Here is a 20,684-nt window from a genome sequence, read left to right on the forward strand (position 1 = left end):
TGCTTAATATAAAGAATGACACAATGGTGGCTACAACAAACTGTCAATGCTTCGCTGACAAATTTTTAATGTTAGACGTAAATAGAGCATCCTTGACAGAGAACTTATGCAGCGAGCCAGTAATATTCGGTGACCCCAACCACCACAAGGAATAATAAATAAACACCGTCTTGAGCGTAATTTATACTCAAGCCCTGCTTCAACTTATAAATACTTCAAATCCAAATAAAATACACCATTAGATTTTATGAATATAGAACGGTCTTCAATTTGGAGATCAACACAGATAAAAATAGATTCGGTAAATTCCCTGAACCCATTTCATTGGACGATAAATTGCAAGGGGCGGGGCCTTGTTTGTTGCATACGGTGATAACAGGATCATGTTTAGACCTGTCGCGATATGTACTGAACAGATCAAAACATGTGGACAATGTGTTTGATTTCCAGTCTTTATTAACGTTACACATGACACTGTGCTCTTCATATTAAGTTTAGATTTCAAGCAGGCATGTAAGTATTTTATTCATTATAGTAACTGCATAAAGATTATTTTTAGAGACTATTATTTACCTTTTAAAATGGCTTAAATTCAGACTAATTAATTTAACTCATTTTGAGTACTGTTGAAGTATAATGTAAATTTTTTGATAGCCAGTCGTTAATTATCTGTCATAAATGACTTTAATCCTGACAGTTAATTAATAGACAATGAAAGTCTTCTGCAATACGTGTCAAAGCATAATTAACCAGTGAGAGATTGTGATCACTATGAGTTTCTAATTAGCAGTGGAAGACTCAGATATGTAAATGAGATGTCAAATAATATAAAAGGATCTTCATTACGCTTATTCAGTAAAAAGGAATTTTTCTCCAAAATATTTCAGGTCTTCAAAAATGTGTAGCATCAGCGAATTTTACAACATCGCTACGGAAGAATGTCAAAAGTGCTCCGAGTGTCCGAAAGAAGATTCTGTGATGTTCAGGTGCTCTGCATTCATAGACACGATATGTAAGAAGGAATTCTGGAAAGATCTGCCCGTACCTCCCCACCCTATTCCCACCACCTCACACATTACCCGGAGGCCGGGCACGGTGGCGGTGGAGGTATTGCCGGAGGAATGGACGTCTAGCCCCACGGTCCTGATGGTGGCCACCGCCCTGTTTTTGACGGTCATTACGGTGATCCTGTCCATTATTATCTACTGCTTGTGGAGGAGAATATGGAGGGCCAGTAAAGATAAGGAAATCGTCTACCTCCCTCGACGTAAGTTTTCTTACAAGTCAATTCTCCTGTTTATCTATGTCTTCATCAAAGCACAATTATCTTTAGGCCCATAACATTTGTATTTAACCCTATCCCGTTTCCAAAAAATTGCTAAAAAAAAATAATAAACAAAATTGAAAAAAAAACAAGACAAGACAAAGGAGGGAGTTTTTAATAACTAACGTTTGTATTTCAAGGTCTCTTGATTCAGTGATAAAATCGCAAATTTAAACTTTAAACAATAACAGCGAAAGGGGGCACATTTCTTCCAGATACATAGCAAACCTTTCTGCATATTTTGGATGATTGCTTCAACTGATGGTGTAACTGATAGAGAATTTTTCTGAAATAGATCCAGCTTTTACATGGTTCATGACACAGGATTGTCGATTCAAAAACAATACGGCATATGTGTTTTTCAAATGATTTCCCAAACAACAAAAAAGTGAAATTTTACGAATGACTGCCAAAAATATTGAATTCCCAACTGTAGCCTGAGACAAACTGTCTTATCAAATGAATGATAACGACATTTATGGTCTGTGAGACTGTTTATTCCGAGTTATATTCATGTTCAAGTCATGTAAATTAGGCGTTCATTCGCTAATTTATTGAGGGGGTATCAATTAAATTGCGTATTTCCTGGTACGTGATAGGGACTTTATTCTTAAATCAGTATTGTACGATTTCGATTAGATTTTATTATCAGGTGTTTTTGTATGCCCCCGCTTAAACAGTTAATTGCATTAGCATTATGACTTTTGTCACCGTGATCAGTGAGAATTGCGACAGGCGACACATCTAGGCTTTCTGGTATTGTTATCCGAGCGTGGAGTAGCATCTGTCACACGGGATGACGTAATACTATTGACTTGTCATTATCATATTTACATACTTTGTCAGGTCAGCTGGATTGTTTGCTTACAATGATGTTTAGGGACCCCATATTGTTGAATAAACACTGTCACATTCTTTCACGCAAGACAAAAATGGTGTCCATAAGTAGTAATTATGCTCATAAAAACAGTTATTTCGTCAATTTAAAATTTAACCTGTGTGATTTTTTTGTCTTCAATATTTTAATTCATAATGATTAGATTTTCAGATGATTAACAATCCATCTTTTTTTTTTTTTACTTTTACTCCCCTGTCAATCAACATCACAATCAGATTAATTTACTTCTCATTCAAACGAGTTTCTGCATTATATAGTTGGGATTCTTGTCCTATATATTAATGTTTTACTTGTCAAATCAATCAAAATGGTAAAGGTAGGCATCAAAGTTCAGTTACGAAATATGTATAAAATATACTTTAAAACCAAAGATAAAAGATAGCAAACCGAAGCTAAACATGAATTTTAGCCCCGTTTCTTTGCCGTTATTCTTCAGGTTTTGAAAGCTTTTTACATTCATACAATAACAGTCTACCCGCAACGTATAATTTGTTTGTTTTTTTTTTCATAAAGGAATAATAGCATAAATATCTGAAGATGCATTTTGTAAATAAATTTTACACCAATTCATTTTATATCGCACAACTTTACATGATTCCATTAGACCCGAGGCAGTGATTTTATCCCAGGCACTGCCGGAATCCCACTGTGTGCAAAGCTCCGGTTGGAAGGGACAATAAGACGTGAATGAAGGAGACCACCATATAGATATTATCACCTGTCGCGGCCATTGTAATTGAAATAACAACCCATTTCTTGTGCCGAACTACTTATCCAGCTAACATTTTTGTCTCGTATATCCCTGAGATGGCGGTGGGGTGTCTAAAATCGCCACTTGACAGAAAATGGTCCATTTTCCCCATTTAAGTAGAGTTTTAAGTGTACAAAGCTGTGTCTGTCAAGATATACATTAATGGTCATTAGTGCCTATGTTCCTCAAACAAATCGTGTTCTAATTCATTTGTAGTTGTCATTTATCATAGATGTTTTGCTTAATAAGCAAATTTTCTTGGTCCAGTCCTTCACAATAAATACTCTAATTTTTTATTATATTTTTTATTCACAGGGTACACTGATGTTCACGACATGGATGGTGAAGAGCCTCGTTACCAGCCTCTTCCCTCACGTGACCGCCTCAGGAAAACCAGCTACATTGGAGAAAGAGTATATGCAAATACCGCGACACCTAGCATGCCAAATACTCATATATATGTGAACATGTTAGACATTATTGACAATGATTATTGCAATATAGATGACTACGTTAACTTGGATTGAAATTGCGTGATGTAGAAAGCAACAAATGTTCTGTCTGTGATATGAAGCGAGAGTTTCACAAAAACTAATGACGCAATAATACTCTAACGGCATAGCAAGCGTCCAAGACTGAATAAAAATGACAAAATGCATGACAAGTCAGTATACAAATTAGAAAGTGACTGAAAAAAGCCTAATCCTCAAAAACTATAGGGACCTTTAACCAGGATAGAGGATATGGGGGTACGTCAGGTAAATTTATTTATTCTAGTCATATATTTGGAATTTGTATTTTCCCGTAGAGTGATGATTCTGTTTTCAAATCCTCTCACAGCTGACATCTTATATATTCTCGTTTTTTCCTTTGTAGAATTTAAGTCCAAGAAATGATGTATGGTCGACCCGAAATTTCCTTCGTGTGGTTTGTGTGTCCCATCCGAAGAATGTAAATGCGTTGAGAGACCAGCTCAAAGACTTAGTCTAGTCACTAGTTGAATTAATTTATTTATGTGTATATAAAGAACGAAAATCTGTATATATTGTACTTATTAACTTATTTTAAACACAATAAAAAACATGAAAACTTTTAAGTGTTTATGTATCAAGGTTTAACGTGCTATTGCGTAAGACATTGACAAAATGACCATATACTTGTATGTCTAATTGTCACGTAAATGCAAACAAATATTAAAATAATTTACAAGGCGAACTATACGATGAGATTATGCTTGTCAGCCTTTGAAATCGTTAAATAACAGAATGCTCTGGACTTGTTTATTCATTTTATTTTCATTCTATACCTTAAAAAAAAAAGGAGCAATATCAAAACTTTCTTTCTTGATATACATGCATGTGATGATGTATATTTAGACATCAGACCAATTTACATCTCGATAAAATGTCTAATTATTTATGGCTATTTACCACAGTTTGTGATTTTTCCCCCCAGTTTTTCCGAATTCTCTATAAAGTCTATGAATTGACACGAATGATTTGAATTCGGACTCCTAGTTAGCACCTGCCGTAACGAAAAGATTTCTATACAACCGACGCGTGATCTGACAGATGGCGCGATAACGTCACACATCGTCAAATAACTTCAATCAGAAATCTCCAGTACATTTCTCTATTTGACCAAAGCATTAATTCATATTTGGAGACATTTCTGAACATTTGCAATAAAGGATCCACATGTGCCGTTATCGATTTTCCAAAAATAAAATCATCTGCTCTTCTTTGTCGGAAAGTATCTAACGGACAGCGGGAAATTAGGGTGTCCCATGCTACGACTCACCTTCGCGTGGTGCTACTTTGTGATGCTAATGGACGCGTGGCTTGATTGAAATTCTCCTTGTTCTTATTTGCTTAACGGGTCCTTTCAGCTTTAGCTTTTGAACAAATGGATTGGGATCTGCATAAATATTTGTATCCAGCAGGCTTTCATTTTCCCCAAGTAGCTGATAAGTAAAAGTCAAGGTGCTCACTTGCCGACTATCGAAACTAGAAACAAAATTCATCCCTAGTTTACTGATAAAATCAACGCAACAAGAAAAACAACTTTTTTTGCAATTACTTGTCGAAATAACACAGTAAAAAAATAATCACAGCACAGATAACAAAAGATAAGAATGCGTTTATCTAGAAAATGTCATATTCTGAAAGTTAGATAAATGCTTTCAACACCTGGTCCAAACGCGGCCTACGTTTTTACCGAAATTTAACTCTGCTTATCAAAATTTATTTGCTTCATCAATTGCAGATTTTTGAAGATTTAGATACGCGCATGCTCCAGCATCAATTTGACTTTCCTTATCTCTTTCACAGAAGATCACAGGGATTATATAAATTGATAAAAGCAATCTTGAGATAAACTAAATGACTTTATCTCATGGTTAAGTATAAACTTATGACACATGTTTGAGTTTTTTGAACTAAAAATGAGATAAGCTTTATTTAAAACACAGCGACAGGTGTTTCCGACTTTTTTACGTCTTTCTATAGTGTATGGTATACATGTACATGTAATTGTCCCAAATATTGAAGCTCTTCACATATTTCATTTATTTTGAATGAAAATCCTCTAATAAGTTATTTTTAGGTTACTTTAGTTCTACTTTATTGTTACAATTTTATTACACCTTTCCGCCAGTTATCAAGTTACCGAAGTTGCAGACGTTTCCTAATTAAAATTCCGCAACACAAAAACTCCAAAAGAAAGATTGTGAAATTGATACAATTGATAATGGGGAAAAAAAATCTTTTTTTTAACACCTAGTCTGTCAACGAGGATGGCTAGAACTGAGAAGATTATGGAACAATCTGTCGCAAGAATCCGAAAGGAAGATACACCGGAAGTACTGGAATCCGCATTGTGGCGGAAGGAACAAGCGGATTATAACATTTAAACAACAAGTTTACACAAAGAATCATTTAATGGCATAAGAGGACTTAGTGATAAAGGTCGGGGCGTCCCGTCTAAGAGTCTGTTTCAACGCTGTCAATGATTAATAATGAATTTGAAATCCTATGTAGCGATTCCAGCTCCTTATTTAAGTATTTTATAACATCCAGATTGAGGCTTTATTTTATTGGTATTGTTAAATAGAGCCAATTCGTACAAAATCATGTACCTTGAAACGAGGAAGAACAGGTATTAGATGTGTAACCACTGGCTGCCGTCTAGGAATAATAACCACAGATTGTGTATTTCCTGACGCTTATCTATCATAAGCAGGAAGAATTCTCTTGTTTTCCCCCCATTTTCTATAGTAAAAAGGAAGGGGTCTCACGATTTCCCGATTCCTTGTGTATAGTGCCGATTAAATGTATTTGAAATCAAATGGAAATTGATCTACAAGTTTGATGAGCATGATGAAATGATCTTAATTTGTAATACAATGTCACCATATTTTGTGCATATAAAACGAAAGTCTAGATGTCAAGATAAATTTGGCCATTACTTAATATCAGATAGATTGGATAACTACCTGTATAACTAATAGCAGATTTTACAGAGAAGCAGCTTTGTTGTTAATAAAGAACATGATATGCTGTTTACGAAATGAATTGTATCTAATGGATTTAGAATTTATATTTACATAACTCTGGTTGTAACATGATGACATCATCTCCTGTTCCCTGGATAAAAGAAGGACATCTCAAGTTACCTATATACATTACTCAATACGATACAGTAAAATATTTTATATATATATATATATATATATATATATATAATATATATATATATATATATATAATATATATATATATATATATATATATATATATATATATATATATATATATATATATATATATATATATATATATATATATATATATATATATATATATGTATATATATATATATATATATATATACCCCTATATATATATATATATATATATATATATATATATATATATATATATATATATATATATATATATATATATATATATATATATATATATATATATAAAGGAATAACTTTTATCCCGAGTTGTATTCTCTAATAAAACAGGAAAAACATTCTGTAAGTTTCATCATGTCTATAAGAAAACCTCCCATAGTATAAAGCCACAAGATTCTCTCACCCGATAAAAGATCCTTCAGTTTGAATATTATGCAATTCGAAATAAAAGACCCACAACGCACAGATCATTACAAGACACCGGTAGATTGATTGGGCGGATACCGACAAAAAGACCGAGGAATCCGAATGATTGGTGGATGTAACTCGACACAGCACCCTCCATTAAAAGGAAATAAGGACGATTTCTTCTCGGTTTACTTCAAAATATCTCACCTCTGTGTGTGTTTACTCACACCATTTATTTTTTCACGCTAAGAGGGATCTGGCGATTCGTTAATTGGATAATCCCACGTATAAAATGAATTAAGTTCCTGGGCTATTATTTTGGGCACATTTATGTTTAATAGAACCGTTTCTTACTGAATGGAAACATTCATTTAGGATACGTTTGCATGGTTGGCAGTATGCGCCGAGTCAATGCGTTTTGATGGAGAAGGAACAATAAGACACACCTTCTGTTTGGCATTAAACCCAGAGAACACCCAAGAATATCTCCATACACCACGAAAATTTTCTTTGCTACATTACAATGACTGTCTATCTATTTCGGTATTTATGCGTTAAAAGTAAAATTTTGGCACCCTGTACAACGATACTATCAAATCAATCAATTAATTAATCAGAGACGTGATCCAATTTCATGTGTATTACATAATTTGTATAGAATAAGGACAATGTGAGACGAGAATTCACCCACTGTTAGTTGGTCTACTACATAAAGTTTGCTTTTTATTCTGTATTCCATTGACAAGATGACAAGGTTGTAATTTTAGCGTAACTGTGAAAATACTGGCTTTTCAGAATCACTTGTTTGGATGTCATCTTAAGTGGATATTAGACAATAATTACCGTCTGCAGACAATAGTGCTTCTGTACTTAGTCCCCGAGACCCCTCTGCAGTTATTGTTGTACCCCAATGATACATTATAAATCCAGAGGGGTCTCTGTAACTTGACGACGTCTGTATCTTCATTCAGGATAATCCCATAATGGCAAGTTTATAAACAAAGTCATTTAATGAGAAAACAAGCGTAAAATTACCGGATGTCAAGCTGAAATCTCCCATTGAATTAAAATGTGGGATTAAAACACCTAATATTTAATGAGAAGACAACCCACAGTATTTCTAGATATCAAAAGAAACAGAATTTTTACACACAAGGAAGGACTATTCTCATATTTATTGTACAAAAACAAAAGACCATGTATTCAAAATTTATTGAAATTTTCATAGATTCGAGAAGACACTATCATTAAATTTAAATATTATTAAATTTGACCGTCTTCTTTTAGCAACAAGGTCAGGTCAAGGTCATTATCGTTTTCCTTGACATGAAGGAAAAAATACTATTGCTGCCAATCATGTGATGCCTACTTTTATTTTAAAATATTTTTTTTTCTTGTGCATATAAAAATTATACCACATGAGAGCTATCGGATAATGCTACCAAATCTAGATTTAAAAAATAGAAATTGATTGACTCGAAGTTCTCTAATTTTCTTAAAATTTTAAAGAACATTAGTTATTGTTTACCGCTTTATAATTTTTTCTTCCCTATTTGTTGGAGTAGTCATATAAAGCTATTGAAAAAAAGGATAGTTAAATAAAACAAAAGTTAAGTTCCTTATTATTGATTTCATTTACTTCTGAAAATCCTTCAAGTTTTTGAAAATGTAAACTAAATTCAGTAGTTTGTAGTAGATTTGAAAAACAGATCATATGATCTTTTCCTACGCCACTGTTCCACCAAATATAGGCCTGCTGTATTATAAACTCGGTTTCCATGTGAAATTGTACATTTGTGAGAAGGAAAGAAAAAAAATCTTATATTTACTGTTTAACGCCGGCCGAGTTAGCATATTTCGCTATGTTTATATTTAAATTTTGCCAATCATGTCTATAAATGGTTAACCGAAAAAAGATGATACTTATAGATAGCTTGAATCAAGATAGAAATATGTTGCATCGGATACTGAAGAATTTTACATGTACTGGTCCTTAATGGAGGGGTGGTTGACAGTAACTACAGTGCAGAACACTTATCATTAAGTCAATGTCGAATCAATTTGTCTGGAATGGATTTTACAGAAAGACGAGCGTCGCAGATCCGGTCGGACCAAGGAAGCTAACAACTATGTAAAGGCCGGGTATATGTTGTGATAAATGACATGATTACAGGCCTTAAGACCAGCCATTCCGGCCCAAGAGCCATAAAATAGCCATTACGACAGAGGAACCCGAATCCGACCATCGTCTAGCGGAACGTCTGTGATTAAAATACAATTAAAGTGAATTTATTGCTTCAGAGATCAGTAAAGTTGATTTGAGCTTGGGGAACTGTTTGGTCTATTGTTAAAGTTTTGTTTATTTTGAGGATTTTTATGGTTTTCGATCTTGTCTCTTTCTAGTTTGACAAAATTTGGTACATCTTTATCAGTAGTGTTTTGAATGATATATTAAGTCAAATGTTTTAGAACTTTGTATTTAATTCTGAGTCCAGTAAAACAGTCCAATTTTTAAACATTCATATGATATCCTCAATTCTTTGTTTAAGCGGCAATCATAAATCTTTAAGCATATATTACAGGCAACATAATGCTTTTTGCAGTCAACCTTTCATCTTTAAGACCAAAGAAAAATATTTCCCCCTCCCCGTCAGACTCCGTGAAATCCGAGAAAACACTGACACTTTGTTTCCTGCACACTTAATAATAACGACCCAAAGGTTATCAGTTTCACACTGAAGCATTTATGAATACTATCGTTCAATGACGTCACCTTAACGGCTAAAAATGTCACGCAATTTGTGAAATTTTTACATTTGTGTATTGCAATTAAAAGCGTTAATGTTCGCCTAGATTATATAGCTTAAGCTCATAAGGAAATAAACATTCATTTTTTTAAAACCTAAAACTGTTTCATGCTAAAAATATGATGTCGAAAAAAATATGATTATTTTCATGAATAAAATTTGAAGATTTGTGGTGGAGATAATATTGTTCTGCATTTCCTCAACAGATGAACATGCGCAATACAACAGAACACGAATGTCATCTTCTCTCAATAAACACGGTTTTAAGAAATGCTTCTTCGAAATTGCGAATCAGAATCAGAAATTTTTATTTAAAGTCGGATTTTTTTAACAAATAACATAAGCTCTGTAGAGCTTTTGACCGACAAGAATAATATGATTGGAAGGAGGGGGGGGGGCAAATACACGAGAGAGAGAGAGAGAGAGAGAGAGAGAGAGAGAGAGAGAGAGAGAGAGCGATCAGAAGTTTAAAAAATTAAATCATTGACAAACGTTACAGTTTTTTTTTTTAATGAATTATACAATCTAGTGAGGAAAAGAAAAATTCCCACAGCTCAAACCTTTGGTAAGGACGCATATAATGTTTAAATGAATATTTGTTTGTGGTTATGATAAGAAACGTATTTTATCATACAATTATCCCCAACTTAACCTTGCCCATCAAAGAGATTTTTTTCATTTTATCTGTTATTTCATTTTTATAAATATAAAATAGTAATTTCCGTCGAATGATCAAGGATCGTTTCTATGGCGTGACGGTAAGTAAAATTTTAAGAAGATAGACGTATAATACCCTGTAATTTCGTTTGAGACAGTGCATAGTCATTGTATTGCTTAAGATCATCAGTCAAGGTAAAAAAAACAGAAAATACACGTATTACAATATTAAGAGCACTTTGAAAACCATTAATACTTTGCTGTTTAGGTTTAATACTTGATTTTTTTTCCCCAGTGTATCATGTCAATTAGAAAAACAATTACATATACAAACGCTTTCCATGAGTTTTATATTGCACTTGAACTGAAATACAAGATTTTTGGAGTAAATGTGAATACACATTACAGGTAAATAAGTATATGCATTGTTGCAATCGACGCGTTTCAATGAATTTTAACACTTATATCCCCACGAAGCGAAACTGTTCGTTGATCTATAAAAATCTCAAAAATATTGAAGTGGCACCAGTAAGTCAGACTGACCGCTTGTTAATCATTCATCTTCATTATCCGTGAACATAGTTAACTTGTACAGAGATCATCAGGACAGCTGCTATATTTCAAACTCGACATACGCAGATGTTTCCAGATATTTCATGATTTTGACGATTGAGGGCGATGAAAGCTTTAACATTAAAATTATTGTTTGCAAACCTATACACACTATCCTGAGGGTTTCTACAATGTCATGGCATTTAGAGAACAGTTCATATTTTTTCTATAGTGAATGTAATACCACTATCTGAGGAGAGAGAGAGAGAAAGGGAGAGAGAGAGAGAGACAGACTTTAACCCAGTTTTCGTCTTTTGATAAAACGTCCTACCACTCTCAAAAACTCAGGTTTGTTGACCTCTTCTGGTAAATCTATAGTTTTCTATGCTTTCACCTGCCTGTTTCTTTTTACCCGGCAGCTGTGGCGTTCCCTGCACGTGCCGGGTACCATTATTTCCATTCTGCACTCGGTCTAATTAATTGGTCAGGACCAGTTATTTGACTTTTGTTTGAGCAAAATAATGAAAGGCTGTTACCCATCTCAATTATCATCTTCTGTTTGGTGAATAATGAACTTTTTTTGAGTTTCACTGTATTAAATAACTAAAGGAAAAAAAGTGTTCATTTATTGATTACAATTCAGAACATATCTAGGAATTGGTAATAAATCCTATTCTATTCTAGGACAAAGACACCAAGATACAAAAATATTTCAATAAGTTATATATATATATATATATATATATATATATATATATATATATATATATATATATATATATATATATATATATATATATATATATATATATATATACTGGGTATATATATAGTTGTCAAATATTGTATTTTACACCCCCGCCCCCTCCTTAAAATCAGTACAGTATGCCTGTTATATGAAAAAAAAAAACAACAACTGAATACTGAGTTTATTCTCCAAGTTATAATAATTTGTAATCCATAGTTGCTGTGTCATGCTTCATGAGGACATAATTGGGGGGGTCTATTCTATTCTTTTTATAGTATTATTTATATTGTAAATTACATTTCAGCTTATCTTACATCCCTGATAAGTAGTAAACTGACCAGTCCCTCTTTAACACAGAAACGGTAATGAGACCTTTCTACAGCATTGATAATTAAAATTTAAAAATTTTTAATTTCTTTATTGCATAATACAGCCACATGAGTCAAGCAATACAATCTATCATTAAAAAAACAAGATGTCTTTGTGAAACAACAGACTGTCTGATGCCCCCATATGGCAACTTATAGCAAAGGTTAACTTTTCTCAAATGCAAATCAAATAATTATGTTGGTACCCCAAGTAAGGTCTTGTCTAGAGGAATATACCTGTGAAATATGAAAGCCCCAATAGCAACCATTGAATAGATATGGAGAAGGTTAAAGTTTTTCAAAAGTAAGTCAAACATCAAGGTCAAGGTCAAATGGTCAAAATTAATGGTATCCAAAGAAAGCCTCTCACAAGGAATACACATGTGATATATGAAAGCTCAAGCAGCAACCGTTCAAAAGTTATGGCCAAAGTTAAAGTTTTTCAAAAGTAGGTCAAACAAGATCAAGGTCAAAGTTGTTAGTCTTGTCAAAAGGATTACATGTGTGAAGTATGAAAGCCCTAGCACTAACTGTGCAGAAGTTATGGTCAAGCTTAAAGTTTTCCAAAAGTAGGTCAAACTCCAAGGTCAAGGTCAAAAGTTCAAAGTTGTTGGTATCAAAAATAAGGTCTTGCCACAAGAATAACATATGTGAAGTGTGAAAGCCCTAGCACCAACTGTTCAAAAGAAATGGCCATGGTTGAAGTTTTTCAAAATTAGGTCAACCTCCAAGGTCAAAGTTGTTGGTATCCAAATTAAGGTCTTGTCACAAGGATTACATATGTGAAGTATGAAAGCCTTAGCACCAACTGTTCAAAAGTAATGGCCAAGGTTAAAGTTTTCCAAAAGTAGGTCAAACTCAAAGATCAAGGTCAAATATGATGGTATCCAAAGAAAGTTCTTGTCAAAAGAAATACAGATGTGAAATATGAAAACCATAGCTCCAACCAATCAAAAGTTATGGGCAATGTTAAAATTTTTGCGGACAAGCAGACAGACAGGCGGGCAGGCAGAGCAAAAACTATATACCTCCGAATCTTCGATTACGGGGGCATAAAAACCAGAGAACAACGGATGTATATATACAATAGGCGCAATTTAAGTAATTTACTCCTTCTATGTTACACCGATGTGGACCTTTTATTTCTTAATTCTAATGATTGTTCTTTTATAAAAGTGCAAAAAGACGATATAAACTTCAAGTGTTGGACTAAGTTTATGTTCAAGTTTCTGTATGGGTGATTTGAGATAGAATGAGCATGGTTTTTATAAGTATATTCCTTGCTTTTACATTACAGTTACATTGTAAAAAGAAATGAAATTCATCATCAATAGCATTACATGAAGTGCATAATCTTTGTTATCGCGGCATTTTCTTATGTCTACCAGACTCTGTCGGTAGGCAGTGGTCACTTGTTCGAAATTTAGCAATTGTCTAATCTTGAAACTACATGTACATGTACTTTCAAGTAACCCACAAAGTCTGCAAACTTGCTAGGCGCATCATATGTCAAGTACTTTTTTATTAAATTATATTTAAGAATCTGAGAGTGGCAATATAAAACTTTGTTAATTGTATGTAGAAACTTCCCACTCGAAGAGAACACATTAACATGGTTGTTAAACATAATAAGCTATACATAAAAATCAGATTCACGCATACCAACTGTTGTGTACCGTGAACAAAACTAGCATTGAAAGTTTTCATCAATTCAGATAAATATGCAACAGGTGGTTGAAAAATATTTGTAAACTAAGGATAATCACCAATGAGCCTACAGCTAAAAAAGCCATTAGAGGGCCACCAGGATGAAAAGATAGGAAGAGTGACGCTGTCAATCACATTTTTAAGCAGCCATACTGACCTCAAAAACAAACACTCAGGTAACCTTTTATCTGCATAGGTTTAATTTAGAACAATTTCAACGGGTCTAAACTTGGAAATGAGGCAACCCTAAACCTCCTTTATGAAATAATCCCCGAACAAAGTAAATATTTTCTAACTCGTATTAGCTTAGAATCTAAACAGTTAACTAGAAAGTGAATTTTGCAGGAAAACGCTTTACGCCCACCTCACCTTCTATTTTGTATGTAGGAAATTCCCTTCTAATAATAGATGTGTTGCAATAGATAACCTTGAAGGTTAGGTAACAAAATTCACGAAACAAAAATAAATAAATAAAAATAATAAAATGAAGTAAAAAGAAACTACAGGATTCCCACTTCTTCACAAAAAGTATAATGGAGTTCCAGTTCGTATAGTGTATCGATTCCCCCTTGTCATTGTTTTTTATGTAAATATTCTTCCACAAATTTCTCACTAAAATGTCAAAATCTAAATCTATGCCCCAGGAAAATGACTGTAAATATCATTCGAGGTGTATATATAATTTGCTCACACACCGGAAGTCCTTACACAAAAATGTATATACCAAACGCTACTGGACAAATGTTTATTTTTCATTACGATGTGAAATATTGAGAAATCTATACAATTTTCAATAAGTTGCTAAATAAATACAGAGAGATACCTGAACAAACATTCATAACATTACAATAATGTCCCTGATTTTATTAATATTTTAAATGAGTTTCAATAAATTATAGTTGTTGTTGCAAAGCACTGAGGTACATTTTTTAGTTTCATTCAATTAAAGATTCATCTCTGTCTCATAGATTTTAGAATTTAATCAGTATTTATATATTTAAAACAACAAAGGTCCTTGCACTGAGATAAGCCGTCTGAATATTGTTTCTTAAGTGTATTAATTATTTATCACTGTCCATCAATGATGGACTGCTCATAGTCTTTTCTGTGCTTTGAAGTTGATCCGATTCAGCTGCACCTTACCTCGACCACCAGCGAAGGGAAAAGTGGAAGAATTTTCTCATCATACAAATATTTGCTGTATCAGTGATACAGAAGAAGTTTATTGATATACAACAGGCAGGTCAGATGTATAAAAACAATGTGTTGTAACGGAATCGTGTAACCAGTTCTAAGGGGAACCATGTGTTTTTTCTGCAACTTTCACTCTTCCTTATGGGTTAGATGACATAACTTTTTATTCATAATTATACTTTTGTGTGAGGTCTTTAATTATTTTTCAGTAATTTTGCCACCTACTTCGTTATTTTATGTACGCACTAGCATTGGTTTCCCAACCCTATAGACATCAGTGGTGCAGAATTTTAATTGTGGCGACAACACAATTCGTCAACAGCCATGTCCAAATCAATCAGTATGCAGAAAATAACATGTAAACCGTGAATAAAAAGCTGTTTTTGGAGCGCAACATTTCCGTTACAAGAATTTTTTTCAATGTATACTAAGTTCACACGTGCAATTGATGACAACAATAGCCAGGTAATCCATTGTCACTTCACACAAAATTAAGACGAGACCCCAGACAACTGAATTAAATTTCTGAAATAACAGAGGTTTGTCAAGGGACTGTGATGTCTGGAATTATTTAACTAATTTTAATGTTTTTCTTTGCTGAATATATATGCTTTAAACAGTATTTTATTAAGAAACGTCGGATAGTTCAATTTAAACATCTGTAAAATTCATCATGCGGAAGAGACTGTCAAAGTAAGCATTATAGTTATTCAATACCACAATGATGTATGGATTTCAAAGATTGCCTTACATCGAGACAATTGAGATTCCTTTAACATTCGTTTAAACGTGTTGTTGACACAAGCTGGAAATTGCTGATACAGGTAAACAAAGTATGAATGAGATTCAGGTGTGCATTATCCCAGCTGTAATACACAGGGCCCCACATTCCTCTAACAGTGTTTAAGGGAGACGATTGGTGTAAAGAATAAAATGGGCGGAGCTTTCACCAACTGGTCGGATAGGCTTACTGTTGCTACCGTTTATTCATAAGAAGAGAACGTCCATTGAGAAAAGAACAGATTATTTCATTCCCACGCCGTCTTTATCATTTAAAATTCAACGGTCAAAAATACAAAGAAGGTAAGTGCTCGGTTGAAATTTTCAAATTTAAGTCAACTCTTCAACAAGTATTTTGTCTGATATTACACGTATTTAAGAATTGTGCATTTTATTTTCAGGCAACGGAGGTTTTAGTATTTTCAAAATTAAAACGAGGATTGAGCTTATATTGATGATAAAATGGATTACACGATTCTCTTCTTATGTTTGTGTGCCACGACAGTAGTGGCCGAGAACGACCAAACGGAATGTACAGCCAATGAATACTTCAACACAGAAACAGCTGAATGTCTCCCCTGCACTCTGTGCCGGGCTTCAAACACCATTATCCGTGTTCCATGTTCAGCTATTGCTGACACGGTGTGCGGACCCTTCATAGAATTCGACAGATTTCATCAGGCGCCCATCATCAACCTGTTGCCTGCAGACAATGACACCACTAAAGTGTTGGTAACGGGGCCTATCTCCGGGGGTTCATACGAGTCCACCAAGTCCCAGGGCAGCGTCCCGGTGGAGAGGGTGACTGATGAACGATGGTACACTCTGGCCATGGCTCTTGTCGGTGTCCTGTCTGTCGTATCAGTAATAATCATCGTCTACATCACCATCTACTGCTTTGTTTGCAGAAGACACAGAGAAGAAAAAGAACTCATTTATTATCCAGGTAAATAATCTTCCAGATACTAGTAAATAATTTATTATCCAGGTAGAAATAAATATCTGATTTAAAAATTTCTGAATTATGTGGCAAAATTATTCAATTTGAATTCCAATTTGAATGACTAACCCTGGCATTGTTTCAGATAGGGTTTCAATCAGTTCGATTGTCAGATTATATACTATTACAAAAAGATATAGCTCCTATTATTGCTGTGTAACTGTGAAAAAATGCAGGTTAAATTTGGTAGCAGTTGGTACGGCATTACCCGCTCTCAAGGATGTACGCTGATGTTATTTTGTAAATGGTTAGTGGAAAAACGATTGTGAATGACTGCATGATCAAAGTACGAGGAACTGAGCTTCAATAGTTAGCATTCGCAATGAGTTGAAGGCACTGGTGCCTAAACACAACTTTATTCTAAGTAGCTTGTTTTATAATTACTATTACGTAAACTAGGATGAGGTGCTCATTAAAGTTACTGATTTTTCCCCTTTTTAAATCGTTGATGGATTTTCAAGAGGGTCTTTGGCAAAACGTGTCGTTTTCTAGTAAGAAATTGTCAAAGCTGTGTTTCTGTAAATTTTTTTAAAAAAATATACAAGTCAACAATTTTTTTTTTGAAATAATTAGAAACATTCCTTCCATAGTGATCTTTGTAACCTGAGATCTAGATTGACCTTAAAGCAGATCCTAATATTTGAAAATTACAGCAAGTCGAGCATGACGATCAAGAACAACCCCTAATTACATACATTTGGCCACCATGCATTTTAGATGAGTCATTTTTCTTTAAAAAAAAAGAAAAGAAAAGAAAGAAAAACAGACCATAATGCAGCTACTCGAAGTACACTCACATGAATACAAAACCCCCAAGATATTTGGGGATGGGGATGTATGATTAACTAGCAGTGTTGTAACTTTTGTTTTAAGCAAAATAAGCCAAGTATATATGTATATGATGTCAGTTCAAAAATTGTGCTAATTTATCGAACCCTGAGAATTGCAGTCTACCCTGATTTGGTAATTTTGACTCTGGAAAACGGTATATGGTTGTTGTTTCAATTTGTTGCACATGAATGAAATATTTATCTACAGTGTACGCCGTACGGGAAGATAATTGTAATGTTATCGGGTGAATCAGAACTGAAGAATTTTTTTGCTACAGGCAGATAAAGCTTTACGCTTGTTTTGACTTTGAAACACAGTAATTCTACTCCGGTGGTTTATTTGCCTTTCCAGTCAGAATACACGGATTCCCACACATTTCAGACCCGTAGGAAGCAATTTCTGTTTTGGGGGGAGTGCAGCCCCAAACATTCGTAGACAAGCCAAAAAAAGTTCATCAGATGTTAGACGTTTTTATTTAAGTGATACACCGTAAATTATCTTTGTTTTGTATTGTGCATTATTATTGTATTGTACATTATTATATATTATTATATTGGTAAAATTATTTGGGGAGAGTCCAAGGGGAAACACCCCCCACGGTTCTTAAGGGAGAGCCTTTACATATCCAGATAGTTCTTCCCTTTTGTAGTCTGTCTATACTCTAACTTATAAATATATATTTCAAACGGGTTTTGTAGAGCTATGTACATCTGCTCCAGAAACACCAAGAGTATTGACACCCAGGATGACATCACGTGATCGGCTAAAGAAACACATGATTACATCATACAGAGAAGAAACTGGCGATACTTACGGCGCAACGTCAAACCAAGTGGTTGTCTTGGCCAATGGGTTCGAACCATTTCTAGCTCCCTGCGAAGCATCAACAGACAGCGACGAAAACAGTGGACAAACCATTTCTTCGTCTTCAACAAATTATGTGTATTTCAAAGCACCACCTTGTGCCAATGTTTGACATGTTTTCAAGTGACAGGGTCTCATTTACAAATGTACATTCCAGGAGAGTGTGTTATACCGTCCATATGATACTAACCGAGATTGAAAATATATCGTGTTCAGATTTGTACATATTAATATTGAGATTATTATGTTTGGTGCATACGTGCACAATATCATTGTTATTACGGTACGATGGACACCGATTATGACACTGTGTAGCCAATTCATGTATAACTTTGCATTCAAAAGAGCTGGTTTTGAATTTTTACACAGTTCACACATCCGAAAATCATTCATCACACAATCCAGTGACCGTGTTGAATTGGTCACTAAAGGTGTGGTTAAAGAACCCTTCATATGAGTGGAAACTGTGGACTGAAGTGAGGGACCTTAATCTGTTTCCTGCTTGATTGTGACTCCCGCTGACTCTGTGGACAATGCTGGTCAGCTACCCAGGCCCGAGTGACCCCGTGACCTGGGAAATCGATGTCCATTTATCCCTGCAACCCATCATGACTCAGGAAAGGTAAACAGCCTGTAAAGTCTTTATAATTCTTTGAAATTTAAAGGATTTGTGCCGAAAATGACTTTTATAGATTAAGAATGGACATGAAGGATTTGAATTCTTTTTCTAAATTGTCACTTTAATCTCTTGGGGCAGAGAAAAGCCATTGGAAATCCATTTTGTAAGATTGATGGCAGTGACAAAGTTCTAAATTTTCCCACATTTGCCATATAAACACATACTTTTAAAGAAATAAATGTAGATACCGCTGAACTTGCTAAAGTGTTTTTATTTTTTTTTTCCAGATATTTCCAAGGCTTTATTTATGTACATAGGAGATGTGAGCCCAGTTAGTTTCATATTCGAGAAGTCTACACCTTTATTAAGAGACATGCACTTAAGTCATAATAATGATGTTCAATTAATATGCACTATACAGAATTTTTTATGTTTATTTTTTTTTCTTGTTTTCACAATACACAGAAGTGATAAATTTGCTTTTTTTCTGTATAATTGTTCTGTTTAATGTGTAACGTTTGAAGTTATTTCAAGATACTAATACTGTATGTTCACTAAAAACAATTGTCTTGCCAAAATATATTTGTACTTTAGAAAATAATGTGATCGTTTTTCGCATTTTTCATTCAGTCGGCTGTGATATAACCTTTGTATATTTAAATGTATATACATGTATTTATTTTTCTAAAAGCTAGCAGGCAAAACGTACCAAAGCATTCATGCATCGCTTTTTCTGAAAATGCATATGAAGCTGTTCTTAAATAAAATATTTGGAATTAAATTTTCTTTTTTAATATTTCTGAAGACCATATTTAATGTTTTGAGGGCAAAATTGAAAACATTAAGATTCCTTGGGGTCGGCTTTGAATTAGAACGGCCATCCAAAGAGTCTGCGCTCTCTGTTACCCGAGCCACACACTGAAACAAGACGGGAAGTTAGACGAGTTTATTTTTCTTTGAGATAATTTTGAATGATTAGAAGGGGGATTTTTTTTTTGGTAATTTTGGAGAATCCTTGCACATTCCACAAAGTGAAACATCCCTGGCAAGGTTATAATGCTGGCAGAGACTGCGTCGACCTCGGCCATTATTAGCAACATAGCCAAATTAATCTGACATTTAAATGCAGGATTATAAAAGCATTGAAACTAATGTCAGTTCTAAATTTCCACACGTTTTGTCATGAAAAAAAAAATGATTTTTGTTTTTCATATGATTGTATTTCTAACTAGCATCTAGTGAAGAACTGTACTCGTATTATCCTAATTTTTCTACAGATATTAAAAGTGCATGACGAACCTTTATGAAATTCCCTCCAAGGAACTCAATATTTCGATAACTGTTTCATGTTTCCGGATGCACAATAATTTATTAAGAATGTGGAAATATTTCATATACATCAGATGGCCCTTTGATATTCGCGTGTATCAGCTGAACAGCGGAATGAATGTTCTGTCTGTTTTAATTTGACGT

The 20,684-nt window shown here is 34.0% G+C and overlaps 2 protein-coding genes across 2 annotated transcripts; both read left to right on the forward strand.

The window, feature by feature from the left end:
• Positions 1–322: 322 nt before the first annotated feature.
• LOC133177450 (uncharacterized) lies at positions 323–4,069 on the forward strand. Its single transcript, XM_061312479.1, has 4 exons — positions 323–513; positions 888–1,267; positions 3,289–3,731; positions 3,850–4,069. Coding segments are annotated over exons 1-3 (594 nt in total). The 5' UTR covers positions 323–511; the 3' UTR covers positions 3,501–3,731; positions 3,850–4,069.
• A 12,028-nt stretch (positions 4,070–16,097) lies between these two features.
• On the forward strand, positions 16,098–19,992 carry LOC133177451 (uncharacterized). The gene is made up of 4 exons (XM_061312480.1): positions 16,098–16,200; positions 16,299–16,843; positions 18,427–19,214; positions 19,499–19,992. The coding sequence occupies exons 2-3, from the start codon at positions 16,360–16,362 to the stop codon at positions 18,702–18,704; spliced, it is 762 nt and encodes a 253-aa protein (XP_061168464.1). The 5' UTR covers positions 16,098–16,200; positions 16,299–16,359; the 3' UTR covers positions 18,705–19,214; positions 19,499–19,992.
• The last annotated feature ends 692 nt before the right edge of the window (positions 19,993–20,684 follow it).

The sequence above is a fragment of the Saccostrea echinata genome, unplaced genomic scaffold, assembly GCF_033153115.1.
Source record: "Saccostrea echinata isolate AGI-Se365-2 ecotype Australia unplaced genomic scaffold, CSIRO_AGI_Sech_v1 ptg000154l, whole genome shotgun sequence".
NCBI classification, from domain to species: Eukaryota; Metazoa; Mollusca; class Bivalvia; order Ostreida; family Ostreidae; genus Saccostrea; species Saccostrea echinata.

What these genes read in the sequence shown, in the direction of transcription:
- LOC133177450 (XM_061312479.1), top strand. An exon ending in AATCGTCTACCTCCCTCGAC is followed by an intron (nt 1,268 to 3,288) that starts GTAAGTTTTCTT and finishes TTTTATTCACAG; the next exon opens with GGTACACTGATGTTCACGAC.
- LOC133177451 (XM_061312480.1), top strand. Translation starts at nt 16,360, where the DNA reads ATGGATTACACGATTCTCTTCTTATGTTTGTGTGCCACGACAGTAGTG. An exon ending in AGAACTCATTTATTATCCAG is followed by an intron (nt 16,844 to 18,426) that starts GTAAATAATCTT and finishes CGGGTTTTGTAG; the next exon opens with AGCTATGTACATCTGCTCCA.